Source organism: Mus caroli, unplaced genomic scaffold, assembly GCF_978045245.1.
Source record: "Mus caroli unplaced genomic scaffold, Mus_caroli_1 scaffold_10, whole genome shotgun sequence".
NCBI classification, from domain to species: domain Eukaryota; kingdom Metazoa; phylum Chordata; class Mammalia; order Rodentia; family Muridae; genus Mus; species Mus caroli.
Genome location: NW_028227265.1, coordinates 107010735 through 107035944, shown reverse-complemented (window position 1 = coordinate 107035944; position 25210 = coordinate 107010735). Strand labels below are relative to the sequence as shown.

The 25210-nt window shown below is 52.1% G+C and overlaps 2 protein-coding genes and 1 long non-coding RNA gene across 15 annotated transcripts in view; 2 read left to right on the top strand and 1 right to left on the bottom strand.

Moving 5' to 3' along the window:
- Ank1 (ankyrin 1) overlaps nt 1-13558 on the top strand; it is a 177479-nt gene extending 163921 nt beyond the window's left edge. For 5 of the 13 annotated variants that reach the window (XM_085844074.1, XM_085844070.1, XM_085844077.1 and 2 more), the window contains 4 exons: nt 3493-3576; nt 4477-4542; nt 4843-4967; nt 11369-13558. In XM_085844074.1, the coding sequence (XP_085700200.1) occupies nt 3493-3576; nt 4477-4542; nt 4843-4941 (249 nt within the window). In that variant the 3' untranslated portion in view covers nt 4942-4967; nt 11369-13558. Of the gene's footprint in view, nt 1-2611; nt 2831-3492; nt 3577-4476; nt 4618-4842; nt 4968-11368 lie in introns of those variants that run through there. The other 8 variants (XM_085844068.1, XM_085844072.1, XM_085844067.1 and 5 more) reach the window with 4 other exon arrangements.
- Nucleotides 2644-12592, bottom strand: LOC147002484 (uncharacterized). Its single transcript, XR_015048681.1, has 3 exons — nt 12485-12592; nt 3461-3589; nt 2644-2911 (listed from the first exon to the last, which is right to left on the bottom strand). It is a non-coding gene; the product is annotated as an uncharacterized LOC147002484 (long non-coding RNA).
- Nucleotides 13559-16649: 3091 nt separating the features above from the next.
- Nucleotides 16650-20890, top strand: Nkx6-3 (NK6 homeobox 3). Its single transcript, XM_085844325.1, has 3 exons — nt 16650-17034; nt 19271-19440; nt 20657-20890. Exons 1-3 carry the CDS (start codon nt 16650-16652, stop codon nt 20888-20890), a joined length of 789 nt encoding a protein of 262 aa, XP_085700451.1.
- The last annotated feature ends 4320 nt before the right edge of the window (nt 20891-25210 follow it).

The window sequence follows — 25210 nt, the reverse complement described above, 5'->3', positions numbered from 1 at the left end:
TCCCTCCGGGAAGCCATTCTGGGTCTCTCCCTCTAGCCATCCTGTCCCCTTCTCTCCCTCCCTCCCTTGACCCCTCCCCCCCCCCTTCTCTTTCGTTTTGCCTTTTGCTGTCTTCCCTTCCACCCTCCTTCTCCATTCTCTGGTCCCGCAGCCACTCAGTCAGGACCAGTCTCGTTTCATCTGTACGGGCACCCTCATCCTCTCTCCCCACCTATCATTTTGAACAAACACCAGGCACCTTGTGAGCACGAATCTCCTGGGCGTTCTTGCTGATCGTGCGTTCTTGCCATTCTGTAATGGGCGTGTATAAGGTTCAGGTGACCTGTGTCCCTTGCCCAGTGCAGCTTCTTCAGCCAGCATCACGTGTCCCAATCTCACCCTTCCCTCGCTCTATCCTTTCTCTGTCTTCTTTACCTTTGATAACTCCAAAGCCTCTGGTTCCCCAGTGTTCCTGAGACAATGTTCTAAACCACTGCAGGAATCACACAGGGTTTGATTTAGGAAACCAATCTGCCAAGTGTGCACGCTGGCACAAGTTAGGCAGCCTGTCATCTTTTAACCACAGACTTCATACCTATTCCCATTTCACCCAAGAATGAAAGCTCTGCCCAAGCACCCGTGACAGTCACTAGGACTGCTCTGAATGCCCGGAGAAAGAGCCAGGCACAGTCCTTCATGCTGCTATCTCTGCCCCCGTGGGGGAGAGAAGCTGAGGAGCAGAGGGTATCATAGAAAGACTGCTTCCAGATATAGAGTATGTGTTTGACCCCTCAATTAGCATAGGAAGAGGCTAACGGTCACTTGACTGACTAGAGCTGGGAGCGTCCAGACCTCTTGGTTCCTGGTCCCACATTCTTGTGGCCAGAATGAGTGTGCAGTGTCACACAACCTCTTAGAAACGTAGGTGCCACTGTCTCAGTGTTGTGGGTCCCGCCAGACGGTTCTGACAGACCCCCAGGGATGATAATGAACCCTTTGAGAGAAATAGTTTGCTAAGCTCCCGTCCACATTCATTAGACCTCTTTGCCACTGGGAGTCATAGTGTGAATCCTACCAACCATAACCTAATTCTGCTAAGAACTGGGTGGAAACAGGAAACGTCCAAAGTTGAACTCGTGTGTGTGTGTGTGTGTGTGTGTGTGTGTGTGTGTGTGTGTGTGTCTGTACATGCTAGGATCAACTGCACAGAGCTTCAGACATGTTCTACAAATCGTCCCGTCTCTGTTACATTCCACCGCCACCACCCTCACAACCCTAGATTCTTCCTAGCTCAGCTATAACCAAAGGTCCTCTTGCAACCTGCAGGTTTTTGTATGCTATGGGGATTTTATACTTCCAAGTATTTTCTTACTCACATGAAGCTCTCTGGGAGTGGCAGTGGCGTGAGATCTCTTTCACCTACTTAATCTTCTCACGCAGACATCCTACCATGACTCCATAACCTTTGACCTTTAGCTAAAACTAGAGACCCTAACTAATGTGTTAGGATGGTAGACTCGTTAACCTGTGATGTGGAAGGGGTGCCTGCAGGGCAGAGCACACTGAGTAGTGCTTGCCCTTGTAACACCCAGTGGCTGCTCCCACCAACCCTGTGGGAGCCACGCGGCATAGTAAAGACCACCCAGGAAGGCACAGTCTCCTTCGTGAGAAAACTGAGGCCCCGGAACAGATGACCGACTTCCTGAGCCCCCATAGTGGTGATCTGTAGCATTAGTTTGCTGGGTCCTTAGGCTGTGTTCTCCACACTGGGGCGGGCTAATGCTCAGAGGGTAACGGCCTGATCTAGACTGTGAAGTCCCCAGCTGCTACAAGGATTGCATTTGTGAATCCGCCCTATGAACACATGTGTTGTGTGAGAGTCCTGTGCTGTGAGCCTCTCCAACCCAGCCTGAGGAGAGCCTTTGAGATAGGCCTGGAATAAACAACACTTCTACACCGACAGGAATCACAGTGGCCCAGCAGCTACCTCTTCACTTGACTTCGTCTGAACAAATTGCTCACCCACTCCCAGGTTGTTTTTTAAACAAATTCCTAGCTTTCCTGGGCATTTTGGGGTCCAGACCTGGCCCATATCATTCTCATCCCTACCACAGCTGCCCACAGAGACACAAAACGTAGCCACGTTCTTGGGACACCTTGTTTTATGGAGTCCCTGAATGAGAGACTTTTCCTCTGGCACCCTAGACAAGCCCGGGTTCCCTCTCTACGGTCACTTTGACATGTGCTTCCTGAGACCAAGATACAGCACCTGCTGTCTCCTCTCATCCCAGTTGGACAGCTCTAGCAGCTGGCTCGAGAGCTAAAATTACTAAAATTATAGAAGGCTGACGTCCTCTGGGGTGTGAGGAGAGATCCTGGGCCGTTTGGCAGGAAGGGCATTTGGGTCGCCACGTCCCAGCTAAGAGAGTCGCGCGGGAGAGACCGTCTGGTCTCCCGTTTAGAATAAACAGGAGATAAAGAGAAAAGAGGATAAAGAGACGGAATGGAAGGGCTGGCTGGGGACTTCAGGAGTCCGAGAGGAGAATGAGAAACTGGATCTCCGCAGCAGCTGGGCCCCTGGTGTCCCCAGTCCCTGGAGGGCCAGGCTGGTGAGGAGAGGGAGGAGAGGAGGATGTGGACCTTCATCACGCAGCTCCTGGTCACGTTGGTGCTGTTAGGCTTCTTCCTGGTCAGCTGTCAGAATGTGATGCATATTGTCAAGGGTTCCCTGTGCTTTGTGCTGAAGCACATCCACCAGGAACTGGACAAGGAGCTGGGGGAGAGCGAGGGCCTGAGCGATGACGAGGAGACCATCTCTACCAGGGTGGTCCGCCGACGGGTCTTCCTGAAGGTAACACCAGGCAAGCGGAAGGGTAGCGGGGGGCCGGACCTCAGGTGCCAGAGGACAGTCTGTGGCGCATGCATGGTGATGCTGAGAGAATACCAACTCAAGTCAGGAGATATGACAAGCATATAAGGGCAGGGAGGCCTCTTTGATTGCTGCAGTCTGCTGGGAGACATAGCCACATGTGAAACCTGCTCAAAACTGACCCAGTACCCAGCAGTGGATAGTGGTGGAAGCTCAGCTCTGGGACTTAGGATGTCTGCTCTTATTCCATGTGTACAGCCAACGTCAGAACTCAAGACACCTCCAGGGCTGTGATGTCTTTGTCATTCTCTCCCTTACTTCTGGGGGGGGGGGGGCAGGGGAGGGGCTCTGGGAACTTGCATAATCACCCCGTATTGTTGCCATTGCAATGATCAGGCAGGCACACAAAGCTCCTGTGGGTCCTGGCTCCAGCCTGTCTCAGAGCTCATGACCCAACATGGTGCCGGGAGAGCATGGGAGCCCTTGTTTGGCCCGGGGGTTGGGGTGGAGGGGCTGTTGGCTGAACTTCCGGCTTGATTGGATGCGGCTGTGGCTGCCGCTCCCTGGCCTCTCCTCCTCCTCTTCTGCTCTTACTACGAAAACCCCACTTACCAGTCTGGGTCTTTCCCTTCTTCTAATTCCAGGGGGATGAGCTTCAGAATATTCCAGGAGAGCAGGTGACGGAGGAACAATTCACAGATGAACAGGGCAACATTGTTACCAAGAAGGTAAGAGCAGAGCCTAAAGAAGAAAAGCGGAGGGGTTCAGCTTAGAGCAGCTTCTTACTGCTGCCCGAACAGGGTGGGCAGGCTGTGCCCCACCACCTCAGGGCTTTCGGGGTAACTCAGGAGAGCTGAGACCTCTGGGTCCTCTGCAATCTGAGGGCCTCGTCACCTTAAAGCTTAACTCAGCATGAAGAGGTCCAGCTGCCCATTTCCAGCTCCCATGAAACACACAGCCCTAGTCCTGTAAAGCCTGGCCCTAGAAGGAGCTGTTAGAAAACGGGGACCTGTTCTGGGGGGCTCCCTTAGAAGGGCTGTAAGAACTCATCAAACTGGCAGCAGACCTCCACATGATAAGCTTGTGCTGCTTGGCGGACATTGCCCCATGAGGTAATGGGAGAGAGCAGGACATGGCACGTGCGCGCCTGTGCCACTCACTAGGACCACTGTTCACATAAGGAATGATGGCCCCTGTCTGTCCTTGCCCCTCCCTAAAGGCCTAAGCCATGGTTTATGTTCACCTCCCATTCTGGATAAATGGACACAGAGCAGGTGAGTAGCGCAGACGCATATGGATAGAAGGGTTGCCTGCCTCTGTCCTTAGGCATGGAGAGGCACAATAGTCAGACCGAGCTTCCATCCATTCCAAGGAGCAGAGTGGGATGGAGGAGGGCTGAGGCAGCGCTGCGCGTGCCCAAGCCAATGGTTGACGAAGCCCTGCCGGCCGTGCTCCCCAGTCCAAGCCCCACTGACATTCCCCATAGATGACAGCAGGGAAAGGCTTCTTCTTGGCTCCAGGGGACAGGAAGCCATGGCCTCTCCTCCTGGTGCCTCTGCTGGAGCCCTGTTCTTCTCAAATGTTGTCCTGACGACTTGACCATCTCTCCTCTTCCCCTCTCTTTCCAGATCATTCGCAAAGTCGTCCGGCAGGTAGACTCGTCTGGTGCCATCGACACCCAGCAGCACGAGGAGGTGATTGTCGAGGGACCCCTGGCAGACCCTGGGGATCTGGACACGGATATTGAGTCCTTTATGAAACTTACTAAGGTACCGAGGCACTGCAGGCCCCTGGAGGCCGCAGCAAGTTCACCTCTGCCTCACCTCTACTTTGCTCCAGGTTGCAATGCTGCCCCAGGCTACCTTTCTGGCAGACAGATGGTGTTCCCACTTCCTCCTCCTCCTCCTCTCTGTCCTGACCCTTCTCACTTCCTGCCCGAGCTTGCTCATCTGCCTCTGTGATTTCCTACTTTCTGTCTCTGATGCTGTCTCCAGGTGGAGCTAAGAGGGAGTGGACTCCAGCCGGACCTGATAGAGGGCAGGAAGGGGGCTCAAATAGTGAAGCGGGCCAGCCTGAAAAGGGGCAAGCAGTGACCTCTCCTCAAGTAGCCCCTTGGGAGGTAACAGTGGCTTTCTCGTCCTTGCTGGCATGGTCCTTGATGAGGTAGCTGCTTGCTGCTCCCCACCCACCCCATCCTTGCACTACTAGCTCAGTTTAGAGTTATAAGCAGACTCTCAGAATCCAGCTCCTCAAACCAGCCACTGTCTCTGCCCCTCCACATCCTCTTCCGGCCGGTGCCTCTCCGTTGACACCAATCTGCTGGAGAGTACACAAAATCAGGGGCTTGGGTTTATTTTGCTTGTTTATATTTTCCTTTGTCTTTTTTGGCTGTGTTAGGGGGGTGGAACCAGAGATAGGCATTCCGAGCCACACCTTCAGTCCCTATGCAATTTAGTTATAAACAGAGTCTCTCTATATAGCCTAGCTGTCCTGGAACTTGCTATATAGACCAGGCTGGCCTCAAACCCATAGAGATCCAACTGCCTCTGTGTGGAATTAAAGGCATGCAGCACCATGCCTGTCTGTACCAGTATAATATTAAAATAGTGCTTTGAAGTAGTGCTCAGAACACAGTCTGAGCCTATCTCACTACACATGGTCAGAAAGCATGCCAGACATAAACCTTAAGGCTCACTGGAGTCCTAAACTGCCATAACTTTAATTCTCTTACTGTTCTGAGAACAAGGCTGCTCGCTTGATGTCTGAGAAGGAACTAAGGTAGCAGACCCAAGACATAGGTAGAATCCCTGAAAGTGAGGAAGGTCTTCATGGCTAACAGCTGTACTAGTGTGTGAGGGGTGTGTGTCAGGTCGGGGGCCAAGGATGGGTGGGCCAGGCTACGCAACGAAGATCTTCAGCAGGCTGCAGTGCCCGAGAGCCAGCCTCAGCAGCCAGCTCTGATCTCGCCCTCCCTGAGGGGTCCTGTACTGAGCTGCCCCGAGGTCCTTCACTGTGCTCAGCTCGGGGCAGCTCAGTACAGGATGCGTCAGGGTGGGAGACAGCGGGGAACAAGCCAGCATCACAGCCCTCTGCCCCACGCACAGCACTAACCGGGTTATTGCCCCTTCCCCCACCCACCCCCACCCCCACCACCACCACTGAACTCCAGAGCCGAGCAGCAGGCAGTCACTGGTTTTCTGCCTTCTGCAAAAAGCAGGGCCTGCGCAGCCTCCTGGGCCGGCAGAAGTGCTGACTTGATGCTTCCCAACATATCTCAGCACTTGGACAATATGAGGCTTGGCAGAGCCCCATAGGAGAGTAAAATTAGCCCTGACTCCTCAGCAGCTCTAAGGAGGTCACAGTGTTAACCCCAGCACTGCCAGGAGGGTCCTGCATGTCTGCTGATTCACTCTTGATCCTGGCTGGGAAATAACCCAAAGGTTCGAGTCATTTTTAAAGGAGGGAGGGAGGGAGGGAGGGAGGGAGGGAGGGAGGATGTCTTCTTCAGCCCTATCTTTCTTACAGTGGCAGCTGGACTTGCACTTGTGTTTGTTGGCTGAGACTTTATCCAGGGCCTCAACAAGAGGCAGCAACAGCAAGGCAGCTGAAGGACAGAGCAGGAGTGTTTCATTAACTTACTGTAGCCGACATGCCCCTGCCTCAACACCCCCCCACACCACACACACACACACACACACACACACACACACACACTACGTATACACACACTACACACACAACACAACACACACACACATACTAAATATACAACACAACACACATACACACACACACAGAGGCACAACACACACACACACTCTCACACACACACTACAGAGAGAGAGAAAAAGGGAGAAGGGGAGGGAGGAGGATATTTGCCACCAGACCTCATGAGCTTAGGAGTCAGGAATTCTGAGCAGCCTGGTATGGACAGTACTTAGCCTCTACCAACAAAAGACAGAGGGTTGGTGACTAGGGTAGTGACTGAGCAGAAGAGCGTGCAGTGGCAGGCTCCTGCCCAGGTCTGACCAGGTTGTGGAGCAGCAAGAGTGCCCCATCCTCAGTAAGAAGTTACCAAAGGGCTTCAGGCTACTTCCCCACCACCACTGCCCCCACCCCCGCCCCACAGGCAGTCCAGCCGATCCTTGCCATTCCTCTTCCGATTTGCCTACACCCTAAACCTTTCTTGAAATCCAAAACGAGCACCTGGTGCTTCCGTGCTCAGTCATTCCCAGACACACAGACAAAAGTGACCATGGAGTGATGGGCATGTGACGTCCCCAGGTCCACCTTTTCCTGGGTCTCATGCTGCCCTTTATTTTTAATCTATTTAACAACACAGTGCATTTCCGAGTTCTTCGGCATTTGTTTCACTGTTTGTGTTGACGTTCTGTCTGTCCAGGGAAGATGAGTTCTAAGGCTTCCTGAGGCTCTGGTGTTGATGGCAATGGGGTGAGCACGAGTGAATGGCCTGCATACATGCGATGTGCCACCCTCAAACAGAAATACACACGCAGCATGCTGATGGAGTCGCTGGCTGAGGAAAGCGTGACCTTGCATGTCCCTTGGGAGTGGTGATTCAGTATTCGCTAATCCCACGCTCATACTTTATAGACCAAAACTTCTGTGAATAATGAAAAGCATCTTATATGTTTCCAAATGTAAAAACCAGCCTTGGAGTCCAAATTCAAGACTTGGCTCCCCCATTCTGGTCCCAAATGGTATGACCTTAAGTCACTCAACTATCCCCAGCTTCGCACACCTCAAGGAAAGATGGAGATAGTCTCTCCTGGATATGTGTTACTTATCAATTTAAAAAATGTGTGCAGAACAGGGTGTGGCTCAGCGGCAGAGCGCATGCTCAGCCTGCCTGAAACCCCAGGTTCCAGCCCCAGAGTGGGTGTGGCAGGGGAGTGGGGGCGCACATAGTAACTATGAGAGGTGTCGTGTCGTGAGGAGTAAATAAAGGTGTATGCACTCTGGCGTCCCATCAGTGACAGGTATTGTTTGTAGTGTGACTCAGGGCAAGTCAATTGACTTTCCTACGCCTCAGCATTTCCACCCACGCATAGCAATAATGCCAGCACGTTCCTTATAGAACTGCTGTATGGTAGCAGATGCTCTTATTTTTGAGGGAGGGCTTTACAGAGTGCGAGGGTCGACAGTGCTCTTTCTCGGGGCGTAGTCCATATCCTGTTAAGAAGATACAGACTCCCGGGGCCAGGGCATAGAAGCTTGCAAGCCTGAGAGAGATTGAGCTGCTGTTCTCGGCTGCAGTTCTGCTCAGTTAAAATCCAGGATCTCAGTATCCTTCACGATGCCGTCCCTGGGATTATATGCGTGGTGAAAGTCGAGGTGTTATGCCAGATTTTGACCCTTCTCCTCAAACTCCTCTCAAGTCGTCTGGCATAGTATAAGAATCGTATCTAAAAGCAGGCTAAAGTGGAGGATGAGAAGCATTTGTTTAGAGGACTCTACACTCTGGTGAGCAAGGCATTGCTGAGCCTTGTTCTGATCCTGCCAGTCTCCCCTTGCACTGGAAAGTCCCAAAGAGTGAAGAAGCCAGAAAATTGCTGTTTTCTGTCTGAGAAGTCAAGGCTCATTGGCACTGGCAGGTCTTGTACTGTGCCTGAGTGTTAAGGTACCAGGACTGCTGGGAAAACTGTATGCAGCGAGCAGCTAAGGGCACTGGAGCGTCGGCAATGGTGCAGCCCTGGGGGTTCCAGGAGTCTGGTTGGGAAGGGTACTAGTTCTTGATACCCTCTGCGTGTGCATGGCTGTTCCCTCCAGGACTCTCCCAGGAGCTGAGGAAGGAGAAGCCCTGTGATTATATGCATGTTGAAAGTCTGTTTTCCTTTTAGAGAATACTTTCCACACAAACAGTGTGCTTCAGAGACTTCCATGGTTCTGACAATAGACTGTTTTGAAAAATCTAGCATTTCAGTGGGAGGAAGTAGGAAGGCATGTTTTGTTTCGCTTTCTAGCTTAAAGCTAGAATCAGTTATCCTATGCAGCCACTTGAAGGAGGACATCAGAGTAGGAAGCAAAGGGACACTGGTGAGAGCCACGGGCATAGATGTGGGGGCAGGTGCCCAAGCATGGAGAGAAAAGCAGGATCCTGGCTGCAAAGGTGAAGGGGCTCTGAGCACTTTGGAGTGGCATCTCCTAAGCTTTGAGAGGATTGGCCTTTTTCAGAGAGTGGCTTAGGGAGGAGGCCTGGTGGCACTGGTGGCATGGAGAAATCCTGGCTGTAGCCTGAAGGCTCATGTTACTCCACCCCTGCCCCACCAGCTGCTCCAGCTGGATCTGTGTCTGTTCTACTTAGGTCTTAGCTTACCACCCACCTCTAAAAAAGCGGGGAAAGGGGGTGCTTACTCCAGAGTGATCTCTGAGGCTTGAGCCCTCTCCTCCCTTAGGACCTGGCCCGTAAGCAGGTGGGAACTCAGCCTGTGTATCTAGAATCTCGGCTTTCATGTTGTCTCTCTGAGGAATGCTTAATTCCGGGGTAGGCACTGTAGGGAATTTGGAGAAGGGGCCCCCACCCTCCAGTGCTTATAATCCAGCCAGAGCAACTGCGAAGCTGGTTAGAAAAATAAATAGACAACAAGTTAGGTGCGGCACTTTCCAAGAGCCAGATACTCATTAGTCCAGCATGCTCCCTGGATGCTCCCTGACCCCTCCGTCCTCCATGGACCCATCTCAGCACATGCATACATCACAGTGATGGGTTCTGCTGTGGCCCCATCTCACAAGCAGGGCAAACAGAGCTGAAGAGCAGCCGAGTACGTTTGACCAAAGCTAGGCAGCCAGTAAAGACAGAAGCAGGGTTCAAACCTGAACAGTCTAGCTTCAGAATTCCTGCTCTTGACCCCTCTGCCCGTTATGTGTCTCTTAGCCAATGAGTAGTCGTGGGAAAGGACAGCCTGAAGTGGAGGTCAAGTTTGAGTCAGGAACAGAAGTTGAGGAGAGAGGATGGCAGTGTTGGGGAGGGGGCATATGAGCACACAGCCTAGCAATAGGACTAGAGAAGAAGGTAGCCTAGGAGGGGCAGAATCTCATCTCTCAAATGGCAGCTCTCTTCTGCCCAGCAAGAATGCCTGACTTTTAATCTTCACAGCTGCAGGCAAAACATTTGGCATTGTCCCCCACACCCCCGAGGGAACCATGGAGATGAGTCATGTTGGTTGTGCCCAATATACCCACGGCTCTGTCACCTGTAGAGCTTGGGACAGCTCTATGCCTGGGAACAGCTCTGCCTCAGAATGACTTCCAACCTTTATGCCTCTTCCCAGAGCACCGTCAACTCTCTTCATCTCAATGGCCTTCCCAGCCAGGCATGGTAGATCACATCTGTCACCCCATCACTCAGGATGCTGAGACTGGAGGATTGCCATGAAGTCAGAGCCAATCTGTGATAGGCAATGAGTTCTGGGCCAGACTGGATTAAAGATGAGTCCCTGTCTCAAAAGCAAAAAAACAAAACACACAAAAATAAAGAAATGCCCTTTCCTTCTCCACCAGCTCCTGGGTGCCTATTGATAGAACCATTGGTGTTTGCTGGATGATATGAAGTTATTTGTATGTGATGGTACATACCTGAAATCCCAGCACCTGGGACGCAGAGTCAGGAGGTTGTAAGTTTCAGGCTAGCCTGAGCTGCATAACAAGACTCTGTTGCAGAGAGAAGGAGAGAGAGAAAGAGAAATATAGAGAGAGACAGAGAGAGAGAAACAGAGGGACACAGAGACAGACACAGAGACAGACAGACAGACAGACAGACAGACCCAGAGAGATTTTTTTTTTTAAGGAAAGAGGAAGGAGGCCGGCCTCACAGCAGTCAGCTATAGGGGCAGAATGATGTCTTGTTGAGAATCCCAGGCTGTCAGGTTTGGCCTTCACATGCAAAGCTGCAGCTTCCCAGCTTGAGATGTACTATTCCAGAGAGGATGTGCCTTCCTTAAGAGCTCTCTTTGTCACAGAATTAGCCCACCACTAGGCATGCAAAAACAGGAGCCAGGGATAGTTGACAGTAAGAGTCTATGGAATTCAAGGTCATGACTTCCTGAGACCAGCGATCTTGTCCAGCGTGGGCACAGAGCAGACATCTGTGCTGTAGGCCCACCTGAACTGAGAGCCTCAGAGCATGTCTGCCTAGCCTCACCTTTTTCTCAGCATAGGGCCTTGTCACAGGAAAAAAGAAAAAAAGCCACTTTCTAAGCAGAAGATTCTTCTCTGAAGATCCCCTCCCCCTTCCAGCCTCCTGGCAACACAGTACCTTCCCTGTCCCCTATGGAAGGCTGCTGAGAGCTCATCTACTCTACATTAAACAGTGGAGGCTGGGCAGCTAGTGAGCTGAGACATCTGGGTAGACATCAAAGAAGGGTGGGTGGTATTCTGGGCTAGCCTCTGCTACTGCAGTCTCAGCTTACTGCTTTGCTTGGGGACACTACTTCTCCTGGTGGCTTGCCCTGAACGGAAGCACAGAGCTCCCGAGTGACTCCTTCTTTCTGTGCCCTGCAGGATCACACCTCAACACCCAAACCCTGAACTCCACACACTCTGTCATGCACACGGGAAGAGACCTGGACCAGAGGGCTACTGAAGGGTCGCACGTGTTCTGAGCTCCCCGGCATGACCTCTGTAAGGAGTTTCCTTTAGTCTCCTATTCGCATGAATGACTGGCTGTAGACGCATGACCTACAGTCTTCAGTCCTGCCTCTAGCGACTATGGATCTCTGTGGGAATCAGGACAAAGGCCGCGAGAGAAGGGAGAGAAGAAGGGAGAGGATAGCAAGCCCCAAAGAGCACACGGGTGCAGACACGAATAATAAGGGCTTTACTGTGGCCGGGATGGTTGATCCGTTTGTTTGCTTTTTGTTTTGATTTTTTTGACTTCAACCTCATTTGTAAGAAATACACATGATCTTTCTGGACCGAGGGAAACGGCGTGAAATCAGTTTAGCCCATTGTCCTACATCCTCGTTGTACCTGCACACACCACATGCTACTTGTAACACCCCACCCCACCCCACCCCACCCCCCAGCCCCCACGGAGGGACTGCTCTTCTCAGAATGACATGATACAGGTGCACACGCGCAGGTCTCCCCCTCACTCAGTCTACACTGGTTTTACTGTGACCTTTGACGACGCTGTATGGATAAACTGGATTTATTATTTTTTTATGTTGTCTCTCAGTTTCAGTATTACTCATCCTCCAGTGGGAAATCACCACCTTGAGAGTGCATTCGGGGTTCCTTGTGTTAGAAATTTAAGATCTGAGGCAAGGAGCCCCTAGGCTTTGCTGTAGGGCTCAGAGGGAGCCAGGGTCCCATCTCAAAGTTCTCTGCTGGGGAAGGGCCTGTGGCTGTCCGAGGATTGCACCAGCATGTTCAATAGAGGAAGAGGTTTTCTAAATCGTCACGTACTTCTATAATAGTCTGTGTTCAAAGTGTAAACTGTACAGTAATCAGCCTTGTGTATATGAAAACAATAAATACTATGCAAACCAATAGAAACACGTTAGCAGTATGTACAAAGCCCTAAAGAGCTCAGCTCCTGAGGACTTCTCCAGGCTGTGGGAGGAGCTAAAGGCTGTCTTTCACCGAAAGAGGAAGGGAGTAGGGCTGTGAATGTACCTGCCAGTTCCTAGGTCAGACCATCCTGAGGTCTTCCAGAGCCAACTTGGTGCTTGAAGTGCAGGTGGCCGCAGGTTGGAGGTCCTGGCACAGACAACTGGGCTCGGGCTGGTCGGCCAAGTGCCTGGCTCTGACCACGGGCCCAACGCAAGGAGAGCCGGAGCAGGATGGAGCTGCTGACCAGGAGGCTGAGGAGAGACCCTCTTCTATCTAGACTCAGGGCCAGGCCAGGAAGGGGACCCTCAACTGGCTGGTCTTGCCTTGGAGCCCTCAGGGAAGAGCCTTAACGTCACACTAGAGTCTCCTGCAGAGGGAGGCCCGAATCAGCACAATCCGGCTCCGCCATACCCGGGCGGCGCCCCCTAGGGCCAGGAGAGAGACTGGCAGGCTCTTCTCGCTCTCCCAGAGCCAATGGTGGACGGCGGTCACCTTCCTCGCCTGCGGCTCCTCGGGGTGTCGTCGGGACACAGTAAAAACCTTCCAAGTAGCACAGACGCCCCTCCATGCCCGTACCCCCACGCCCTGGAGGCCCTCCCGGGGACTCCAGCCCGCGCGCTCTCTAGCCCCGGGCCAGTGCGCGGGTTGGGGGATGCTGTGGTCCACGGGCGCGGCTAGCTTTCCTGGGGGTGGGGAGGAGGGGCGGCGGCCCCGGGAGGGCGGGCGAGCACGGGCGCGGGGTCGCCCCGCCTCGCCCCGCACCCTCCGCCCAGTAGCGGCTCTTAGCGCCCTGCGCGGCCCGACTCCGCTTTGGCACCCTCCGCTCGGTCTGGCTTGGCTGCTTGGCACGCCGCCCCCCGCCCTCGGCGGCATGGCTGCGCGCTCCCGTTGCTAGTAGGAGCTGTTTTAGGAGGAGTTTGGGGTCTCCACTTGATGCCTAGAGAATGCTGCAGTCTGCACCTTAGACGCTTTTTAGAAGTTTTGAAATGACCTTGATTTTTTTAATTGTTATGAAAAAAATGAACTATGTCTTGGCTCTCTCACATGCTCTGTTACTGAGAGAGACCAGCCCACCCTACTCTGATGTATAGACCATTCTCCCTACACCAGCTAAACAAATGTCAAATTAATAAAGAAACGGACTCATGGCACTGGTCTCCATCGCTTCTTCTTGGCTTATCTTTGGGAGTTCGAAGTGCTGGGCAGGAGTATAGATTGCCTGGTTTGGGGGTGGGATGGGGTCTGTTGAGTAGCATCAGAAGACACTCTGCTCTAAGAAGGGGTCCACCAATGCCCAGATCCTGGAAAGCCCTGTAATCAGTGCCATCCCAGAAAAAGCTGACCACCTGGCTATCACGACACGGGTCGGAGCGGGACCCTACAAACCAGAGAACCTGAGAACAGGCAGGCTGCTGACTTTCACCAGGGGGAGGTGTCAGAGTTCTGCACTCAGTGAGATAGCAAATGGTCCCTGTTTGAATTAGTTTCCAACACTTTATGCAAAGCTGGGGTCCCAAATCGGTGGCGGTGTTGTTGTTTCCTCCTTTGTCAGATGAAGAACAGAGGAAACAGTTTCCGGAGCCTCTGGCATTTGTCACTTGAGGTTACCACACAATCACCCCTCATCAGCTATAGCATTAAATAAGAGCCAAATCATTTGCAGCAAATGACCTACCTAACTTCTCATTATTACGGAGTGACCAAATCTTTGTCCCTAACATTGCTGGTGTTCCCCAGCCCACTCCAGTGTCTCATGCACTGAAAGGCCAGCAACTCTCGCCCCTGCGTTTGTATCCCCCAGAGGGTTTTAAAAACACTTCCAGAACCGCAAGTGCCTTGGTTGGGTGGCAAGTCTGGGAATCTGGAATAGTTGACGCATGGCCTGGTCTAACATAAACCTAACATAAACTGTTACTAACTAAAAACAACAACAAAGCAAAACAAAAACCCAAAAAACAAAAACAAAAGTTACTAACTTTTTTTTTGGGGGGGGGTCCTAAGTCCAGACAGCCAAAGATGAACAGAGATACACAGAAGGGGGGGGCTATCAACCAAAAGTTAATAGAGACTGGAGAAAGAGAACATCTCAGAGAGTCGCTGAGAACTAAAATCAGTTGAAGGCACACTGTAAAGAGGTCATTAAAGAAAACAGAACCCATTCCTGTTGATGGCTTAGTGGCTGAAACTACTCCAAAAAGCCAAGCCCAGTCCTGAGGGTGGAGGAAGGGAGTCCTGCAGAGAGTAGGCTCACTCCTTGCTCAGTGGCATACCTAAGTCCTCCAGGGTGAATTACAATGTGTTGGCCTGTTGATTTGGTTTTGAAAGTAAAACTTGTTATAAATTAGAAGTTGACTCCAAAATACAGCCCTTTTTTTTTTTTTTGGATGGTGGAAAAATAAAAATAAAAACAAAACAATTTTTTTCCTCAGGCCAAAGAGATGGCACCAAGAAATCTGAGTCTGGTTCACCCAAGCTGAAGGGCTCACAGTTGCCTGTAACTCCAGCCCCAAGGGATTCAGCATCCTTTTCTAGACTTCTTTGATGGGGAGAGAGAGAGAGAGAGAGAGAGAGAGAGAGAGAGAGAGAGAGAGAGAGAGAGAGAGAGAGACTCTTAATTTTAAAGGTCTTCAAAAAAATATCCCAACCTGTAGGAAGGTCATCTCGCCCTGCGTAAAAGCCTTTCTATCTGATCCTTGCCTAAATCACCTATGGCACGGAAAGTACTGCTTACATTACAGTCAAATTCTCCACAGCAAGCCAGCTTTCTCCACCTCAGTCCTCTGCCTCAACCAAAGCTAACAAAGACAAGGCTCTGTCTCTCACCTGTGAAAACACAGATCCCTCCAAACACAAGACAGTGTGTTCCCCAAAGCCCCAGTGGCCTGGTCAGGAAGAAGTCATTTAGATAGCCAATCACCTTGTGCCTGCCATTTCACACTTTCAGAGGGTGACTTCAGGAAAGAATTTAGAGACTAGCCTGGCAGGCAAGCCCTGATTCCTCTGTGCCTCTGTTTCCCCGTTGTCAACTGAGAGATGGTGCCCACAAGAATCATCAGATTGCAAAAATTCCTCAGAAACAAAGTGAATGGTGGTGTCCTTATAGTCAGTGTAGTCCCAAGCCTCAGCCCAACTGCCCTGCTTAGGTCTCTGCCTCAGGAGCCCAGGGCTGCTCACAGGAGAGAGAGAGACTTCACCCAGGACACAGCCAGACGGACTACTCAAGAGACCAAGAAAGGCTGGCTGGGAGAGACAGGAACCTTCTGACCCCCACACCCCTGCAACTCCCAGAGCTGTTCCACGGCCCACTCCCTAAGTGAGACATTTCCCACCCGGTGGTCTCAAGGCCAGAGATTTGCATTCCCCCAGAGAATAGTGATTGCTCAGTCTCCCCACTTACCCGGGAGGAAGGGAAGCAGCTGTATGTCACCTCAAAGCATCACATTCATTCCGACAGGGGCAGCTTGGGACTGTGACCTCTGAGCCCATCTCTCTCTCTCTCTCTCTCTCTCTCTCTCTCTCTCTCTCTCTCTCTCTCTCTCTCTCTCTCTCTCTCTGACTTCGCAGGAGCCTCCAGTCCCTACCTCCAAGCACCCACCTTTTCTTAGATACTGGACTTGGGTAAGCAAATGGAGCCTGTGACCAGGCACAGGGCGCCTAGAGCTAATTCTTTCACACACGCACATGAGCACACACACATGCGCACACACACACACACACACACACACACACGCACACACATACGGACTGGCTGATTTACAGTCAATCTTTCAAAGTGCAATTTGTCTAGGAGAAGCCAATGTGAGGCCCATGTGGGCTCCAACCAATGGCGACACAGCGCTTGCAGCTCAGCCAGTCTCAGGTCTGTATTCTAATGGGCCATATCTTTATCAAGGAAATGTCCCCTCTCTGAACTTAAAACTTCTGATGGAGGGCCCCCAGACTCAGAGGCAGAGAAACCGGGTGCTCTGAGTATGGAAAGCACCCCTCCTTAGGCCCAGCGGGAGAGAGGGAAAGCGGAAGGCCGCCCACCTTCTCTGGACACCTGACTTGCCAGAGGGCTGACGTAGGTGCCCCATCTCTGAGGAAGGGCCGAGCCAGAGGGCAGTCTGAGGCTCGGGGTGGGATGGGGGGGCTCTGATTCTCCAAACCTGCCATGAGGTTCTGGGCCACCATTTGAAGTGCTGGCCTTTAAGGGCTCCTGGACTACCGATTCGCTGACCTGGAGACCATGGAGTCCAACCTGCAGGGGACCTTCCTCCTGAACAACACACAGCTGGCCCAGTTCTCAGAAATGAAGGCTCCCATGTGCCAGTACTCGGTGCAGAACTCCTTCTACAAGCTCAGCCCTCCGGGACTTGGCCCCCAGCTGGCGGCTGGGACTCCCCATGGAATCACTGACATCCTGAGCAGACCGGTTGCCACCCCGAACAGCAGCCTCCTTTCTGGCTACCCCCACGTGGCAGGCTTTGGTGGACTCAGCTCCCAGGGCGTCTACTATGGCCCCCAGGTGGGGAGCTTTTCCAAGGCTGGGAATGAGTACCCGACCCGGACCCGGAACTGCTGGGCAGACACAGGCCAGGACTGGAGAGGCAGCGCTCGGCCATGCAGCAACAGTGAGTACAGGGCCTTCACCCCCAGCCCAGCCTGACCCGGGGAGAAGGCAGGAGGTGGGGGTCTTTTAAAGGCTGGGCTGCATGCGACCTACCTAACCTCAGCCGCTATTACACAGCCCTGCCCAATTCCTGGTCCCTCTTTTCAGCTCACAGCAGAACTGAATCCCACCCTCCTCCCTCCTCCTTACTTCTACCTAGCACAGGTGTCTAGACCCACAGTCACTTCTTGCCCTTCAAGGGACCTTGGGTTCTCCAGGCCCCACGAACACAGCCCATTCCACCGAGTGCAGCACGTAGCTTAGTTCGCTTCTGCCCGGAGTCATGGCGCCCCTTCACACAGTGGGGCACAGTGCTACCCTGGTGAAGAAAACTTAATGAATTTAGTATCGTATCCCTAAGAGCCCAATGTTACATAGGATTGTTCCAAAAACCCACTGGGGTCCCATCCAGGGCCCATCACCCACCTTCCTGTTCCCCCGTTCATGTCAGCAATGGCAGAACCAGAGCGCTAAGATGACCTTGGCCCTGACTGCTGAGGAGCGGGGCGGCGGCGGGGGGTGGGGGGAGTTTACCCCACCCATCCCTGAGACTCAGATTTCTGAGAACTGGAGTGGAGGGGGTGGGTATTATGCCAATCAGGGATCCAGGAAGCGCCCGGGGCATGTGCCAGTAGGGCATACTGGGAGAGAGTGGCAGTGACTTCCAGGGTTCTCCTCGAACCACTAAAGCTCCGGGTGAGATAAACATGTGTCAGGGACAGAGGCAAAGCCCCCTTCTGTTTAATCTCTATCTCCCACACTGCATAAGGGATTTGGAATCAATGATGGAAACCCTCAAAACTCTTGTCCTCCATGTCTGTGCCTGAATGACAGTCACCTTCCTCACTCATCTCTTGGGACCTATAGTTTGGGGTACTATAAGCTCATGCTGTCTCTCCCACACCTCCACCCTACAGTCCCCCATCCTGACCCACCCCTCCATCTTGAATGCATACACACACTAGAAAATAGCCAGGAAAACCAGTGGTCAGTTTAACACAAGAGTAAAGAAAAATATCTTTTAGGATAGTGGTTCTCCACCTGTGGGTCGTGACCCCTTTGGGGACTGAATGACCCTTTCATGGGGAGGTGGGGTGTCACATATCAGAGATCCTGCATGTCAGATATTTCCAATTTGTACCAGTAGTAAATTCACAGTTATGAAGTAGCAACAAAATAATTTTATGGTTGGAGGGAGGGGGTCACCACAACATGAGGAACTGTGTCAAAGAGTCGCAGCGTTAGGAAGGTTGAGAACCACTGTATTAGGAGGTCCTTTTCCTCTTCTGAGCTGAAGTCCCCTGCCTATGACATGAGAGCAGAGCACATGAGTTTCAGGGGAGCCCAGCACTTGGGCACTCTGCTTACTTTGAGACTCAAGCTCCTTCATGCCTGAGTTGGGGGGTCTCCGGGCTCTCTAGAGGACTCTGGTGCTCCAAAACCAGGCTGTATGATAGATTCCAAGAGGTTTGAGAGAGGACGGGCTTCCAGGCTGGCTGCTAGGAATGCAGCACACGGAGGAGGAACTGGAGCCAGAAGCCTTCACTTCTGTGCTTTTTCAATGGGCCTGGGAAGCTGGGGGCTCAGAGAAAGGAAGTGGGGAGGAATTCAGAGGCGCCGGAGGTCTGGTTGCCAGCTGGAAGGTATCACCCATGCCTTGGTACATGCATGCATACACACACCAGAAAATAACCAAGAAAGCCCAGTGGTCAGTTGAACATGAAAGGAGAGCGAACTGAAGACACTCATCCTAATTTTAGGATAGTAGCTCTCAACCGCTGGGTCTCGACCCCTTTCGGGATCCAATAGAAAGCATACCTCGGTGAAAGGAAGAGCATCCTTGTCTTGGTGTCTTAGCACAGAAAAGAAATTCCCATGCATCCCCTGGGTTAGGCAGCATCAGTGGATTATGGGAAAACTAGGAAAGGCACAAGACCCAGTTAGTTCTAAGCCCTCTATAGCCAGTGCAGTTGCCCTCCAGGGGCCCTGTCCACTCAGATGTGATAGAGGTCACAGTGACTATTACTGTGAATGCCAGAAGTGCTGTTCAACTGACAGGTGTCACCATATTCCTGGACCTCGATGGCTTCTCAGTAGGAGAATACATCCCTGTGGAAAATTCAGGACAGGCTGGCCTCCCTCCAGGCAGGGTCTTGTCCCACTCACCTTGCTGACCATACTTTCTTCCCTCTGGGCAGCTCCAGACCCCCTGAGTGACACTATCCACAAGAAAAAGCACACCCGCCCTACCTTCACGGGCCACCAGATCTTTGCCCTGGAGAAAACCTTTGAGCAGACCAAGTACTTGGCTGGCCCAGAGCGGGCGAGGCTGGCTTATTCCCTGGGCATGACGGAGTCACAGGTCAAGGTGAGTCTGTGCAGAAAGAGTCTGCCTGGCAGCCTAGCACCTGCCGGGGCAGGAGGCCACTGGGTGAGAGGTAGGTGTGGCTGCCCATCTTACTGTAGAGATTATAATAATCACCCCCACCCCCCACGAGCGCACGCAGTGACAGCCATCTCTACCTAGCCCCATCTGAGAGCCTGTAAACAGTACCGCCATTAAGTCTCACCTTTTCTTGAAGTCAGCACAGTGGCCCATTTTACAGATGAAGAGACAGTGTCAGTTAATCAAGCCTGGTGTTTGGAGTCTTCTGGCCCGCAAGCACAGAGCTGAGATTTGAACGGAGATCTGTGGGACACTCACCAGCTTTAAAATGTCCCAACCTTTAAAATGAAGATAATACACCCCGTTCCCATCCATGCAGAGGAGAGTGGCAGAGATCAGCCACAGACTCCCCGAGGAGCTGGTGGCAGCCTCCCTACTTCCACCTCTTCAAGGTCCAGGGACAAGGGTTTTCATTGCCACCCTAGTCTGTCCACACTTTGGATGGGCACACGGGAGAAGAAAGCCATGAGACCTCCCAGAACTGCAACCTCGCCGCCACCATGAAGAAATGAAGAAGTGTGAACAGATTAGGGGGGTTCTGGGGCAAATGCTACCTCAGCAGATAGTTACAGCCATGCGAGAAGGCTGTGGTGTGGAGGTGGAAGGAGCTTAGGTCCGTAGGGCACGTTTCTTTGCTTCTTTAGGGCACCACGATCTTCAGCCATCTTAGCGTACATGTTATTTTTCTAGGGGACAATTATTCACGAGGTTCCTGGAGATGTGTAAAGTTAGCTTTATTCATTCATTCATTCATTCATTCATTTACTCCGTTTTTGCGTTTCTTGCTGGAGGTGGACTGGAGGGCCAGGGCATGCTAGGCCCGGGCTCTACCTTACACTGTCCTGAGTCCCAGGGACAATTCTAACCAGTGGCATTTCGGGGGGGGGGGGCTGAGGAGGGGGGCTTTGGTCCAGATGCCTAGACTGCACCCGAGGCAAGGAGGAAGCTGCAGCTCAGGGAGGGTTGTTATAGCACAGGAAAGGGCTGTGGCACGCTTTTATCTAACTTTATTCTATTTCCCCCTGCGGCTAATGCAAGTGTCAGGCTGCTGCTCGGTGCAATGGTGCATAGTCTGTACTCTGGGGTAGCGAGGCGGCAGTAACGGAGCCCGCCGCGGCACCCCGGTTGCTCTTTGCAGGTGTGGTTCCAGAACCGCCGGACCAAGTGGAGGAAGAAGAGCGCCCTGGAGCCCTCGTCCTCCACGCCCCGGGCCCCGGGCGGTGCGAGCGGGGACCGCGCGGCCTCGGAGAACGAGGACGATGAGTACAACAAGCCGCTGGACCCGGACTCGGACGACGAGAAGATCCGCCTGCTGCTGCGCAAGCACCGGGCCGCCTTCTCCGTGCTCAGCCTGGGCGCGCACAGCGTGTGACCCCGGGCTAGCCGCGCCGACCAGCCTTCCCCTCCCTCCCCTTTCCGTGCAGTCCGCTGTGGGCAGGGACCAGAGAAGAGGAGTTGGGGGGAGGGGGAGGAAAAGACGAAGGAAGAAGAAAGAAGAGGAGGAGGAGGAAGCTAGAGGGAAGGAAGGGAAGGAGAAGAGAGATGGTGAGTGCCCCAAGGGAGGAGATGGCGCACCTCTCTGTCATTCCTCCCCTCTGGGCCCCTTGCCCTGTCAGCCCTGCTCTGAAGTGAGGCAGGCTTATTTTTTGCAGCAGGGAACCTGGCTATGGAGCGCTCCAGATGCTCTGTTTTCCCCTCTAAGGACCAGCTGGTTAGGGAGTCACACAAAGTACTGCACCCAGTCGTAGGCTGGGACTGCACAGCAAAAGATGGAGCCTGAGGTCCAGATGTGCTTTCTAATGATCCCACCGCTGGGGGAGGGGGGGGGCGGGTCCTGAAAACAGGAACTCTTCTAACCGTGAGTTTCAGGACCCTGTGGCCCCCAACTGCACTTTACTGTCGACGCAGATCTACCAAGGAAGACTCTGGGAAAGAGATGAGAGGAGAGGATGCCAGGCAGAGGGGAAACAGATGAGAAAATCCTAAGGCTTTGTTGTCTCTGGGAGGTACCCACCAAGGCAACCCAGGGCATCCATCAGAGTTTGGGAGCATCTCAGCAGGACAGAAAGAAGGGCTCTGAATGCCACACTCCTCCAATAGGGACACCAGACTGGGCGAACCCCAGGCAGGGTAAGGGGTTGGGAGTGCTGCTGGACACCCAGGCTTTTAAAACAAAACTAGAATAAAGATGAAAATCCCAGAAACCTTCCCCGCGGCTCCTGCACTTTTCTAAAGGGAATAGTGGCAGTGTTCTCTCACGTCATGAAGGTATCAGTTGGACTGGAAAGATGGCTCGGTGGTTATTGCTGCTCTTCTGGAAGACTGGGAGCTGGGTTCGCAGCTACAGGCTGCTCACAACGGCCTGTTAACTCCAGCTCTAGGTGATCCGACGCCCTCTTCTGGCCTCCTCAGGTACTGCATGCATGCTCACAGACACATGCACTCTGTGACTAATAGAAATAAATTCTTTGTAAAATAAATAAATAAATCAGTCTTAAAAAAAAAAAGCAGAAGCAGAAACCATCATCCATAGACCAAATTGTTATCTTCCGTTACCTTCTTTTCTTCCACATCCCAGGTGTTTTGGGGTTACGGGAAAGGGAACAGTCCCGTTGCTTACCTCCATCACAACTTCTTCCCTGACAGGCACCTCAGGGTCTAATGGGTGAGCACAGATTTTGGCCACAGCTCTCGAGTGTGTCATTCCTATTAGAAGGACCTGGGTCCTGTGCCCAGTGATGGGTTTCAGATTAGGAGTTCAAGCACACTGAGGTGCACTGTTCTTCTAAGCACGGGACTTATTAGGAGAGCTAGTAACACCCTAGAAAGACAGCACAGTGAGAACCCTGAGCAGACTTCAGACCCACAAGGCTAAATATGAGTCCTTAGATTTCAGGAGATAGAGGGCCCATGTTAGTGGTTCTCAACCTGTGGGTTTCAACTCTTGTGTGTGGGGGTATCGAACAACCCTTTCACAGGGGTCACCTAAGACCATCAGAAAACATAGATATTTGAGTTACGATTCACAACAGTAGCAAAGTTAGTTATATGAAATAGCAATGAAAATGATTTTTGTGGTTGGGGGTCACCACAACACGAGGATCTGTATTTAAGGGGAACACCATTAGGAAGGTTGAGACCCAGTGTCCCGTGCCACAGAGTTGGTAAGTATTCCGTAGTTTGTGCTTACAGGCAGTTTGACTCGGATTCCTAGGCAACAGGGGATGGAGGGAGGTTTAGCTCTTTAGTTGATGTATGTTCGTCATACCAAATGCACCAACCTGTAGCCCCTGACAGCTGAGGGTGTTTAAAATCATCTTAGGGGGGACATGGGGGATATAGACACATGGTCAGCTGTGTTGGGGTGCCAGCCACGTCTTCTGCTGCAGCTGGGAGGGCAAAATGGCTGAACAGTTTTAGTTCCAACCTAGCACTCAGGTGAGGCCAGGTGAGGCTAGGTTAGCTGCCTGCGGTGTCTTGCCAGGTTCAGAATGGTCGTACCTGGATGGCCACAATCCAAACCCGAGACAAATTCTGAGCTTCCATTTCTGGAACCTGACTCCGTGCTCAGACCTTCCTCAGGGTTGACCCTGGAACTCCATAACCCTCCCAAGTGACACGGGACAGGGAAGCCAGTGGACGGAGCTGTGCCACTCTCTGCACCCTTGGGTGAGCTGCTCCAACTTCCGTGACTCAGTTCACTCATCTGTCAATGGAATAATAATTATGTATGCATACTTTGTAATAAGATTGAACAAGATTAAAATAATGAACATGGCATGAAGGAGCAGGCCTTTAATCCCAGCACTCAAAAGGAAGAGACAGGTGAGGCCAAAGGCAGCCTGGTTGACTTAACAGTTCTAGGCTAGCCAGGCCTCCAGCAAAAAGAGAGGCAAACGCTGAGATTCCACATCTGGAAGACAGTGAGACCATGTCAAAGAAAAAAGAAAAAGAAAAGAAAAGAAATGAATGTAGCTGGCAGATACCAACAGGAAATATCATTCTTAAACACTGAGAGCCTTGCTTCCAACACATGTCTCCCACAAGATTGCTGGGTAGAAACTTGACTCCCACAGGACTAAGGAGTAAAGCCTTTGGGGAGGTGGTCTGCCTTGGAAAACTCCACCATCATGCACTAGGCTGGTGACCCTTAAAAGGAGTTCAACTTTTTTGGGTCCTTCTGTCTCTTCAAAGTGAGGACACAGTTCAAGTTACTTAGAATCAGAAATGAGTCCTGAACTGGGCGGTACCTTAGACTTAGTCTCCAAGTACTGGAATCACAGGGCTCGGGTATTGGGGTATAGCAGGATGGATGTGTGAAAGACACAGGCCAGTGTGTGGCTCCCCACTTTGGCAAGTGGTAGCTGGAGCGTTGGGACCAAGTGCATTCATTTTTCTTTAAGGCTGGTGCCCTGACTATAGCTTGAGGCTGGAAGACAAGTTCTGTGAGATGGATGAGATCCAGTGAACTGTGCTCTGAGTCCAGAAGGGCACGGGCACTTAATACCACACACCCTACTCTTCCTCTTCCGGTTCACACTAGTGGTCAAGGCTGGGACACATAGCTACTGGCTCCTTTACGTGCCCACACCCCCATGGGCCAGCTGCTGCCTGGGGGTGGGGGTGGGGTGCGGGGTTCAGGCTCATGTCGCTGAAAACTCTCTTGGAACTCTGGACTACAGCATCAACGGAAGCTTGCAGGGGCACCATCTTGGACATGGTGCTTTTATGGAAAGCGTGTGCCAGTAGGAGACCCTCCACTTACCATTTCCCCCCCTCGACATTTGGAGTCCACAGGGTTATACCACTCGCCTGGCCCCCGCAGGCTTCTGTGCCTGTGCCTGTGGCTCCAGGCTTTGCCCTGCATCAGTGGGGTGCAACAGGGCTTCCCGCTTGTCCCTGAAATGCCGTGGCGTGGGCGTGGTGGTCTAGGGTGAAGACTCCCGCACCACCAGTAAAGGATGCTTGCATGGGTTCCGTGCCCTTCAGCCAGTCACCTTCCAGCTGCTGCGGATGGCTGGCGTTGCTATCCTCCAGATGAAGGTGCTGAGGCAGAAGTGTGCGCCGCCGTACTCCGGACACATGAGCTCACGTTCATCTTGCTCTCTGAATGTCGTGCTCACCTCCCACTGTATTGCTGGTGAACTCCCGCTGGTATACTCCAGGAGCATTTGTTAGATATTTGTGATGTACCCTATGCTTCCCTTATCTTATTTCACTATCAAGATATCCTCAGGGCTGGGTGATTCTTCACACCTTCTTTATGATTTATTGGTAGTGAGTAAGAAACCAGAGAAGCCATGCAGTTTGCTGAGCAACCTCCTGCTCAATCCAGGCTGACTCTGGAGCTCCCAATTTTAACTATAATACACAAATAATAATACAATACAATAAATAAATAAAAATAAACTATAAATAAAATAAAAACACAATAAAAATATAGGAAAAAAAGGAAAATTTAGATAAAAAAAAAAACCTTTAAGAATGACATGGTAGCAGACAGCTATTATCTCAGCTCTTGAGAGGCTGAGGCAGGAGAGTATGCACTTGGGACCATCCTAAATTTTGAGTACTGTTCCATCTCTGTCAGGATCGAGGTGCTTGCGCTTGCCAGATGAGAAATTCAGAAGTAACTTTTCTGTGAAGAGTAAGAATACTGTGTACAAAGTAAAGAAGAAACCAATTATGTGAC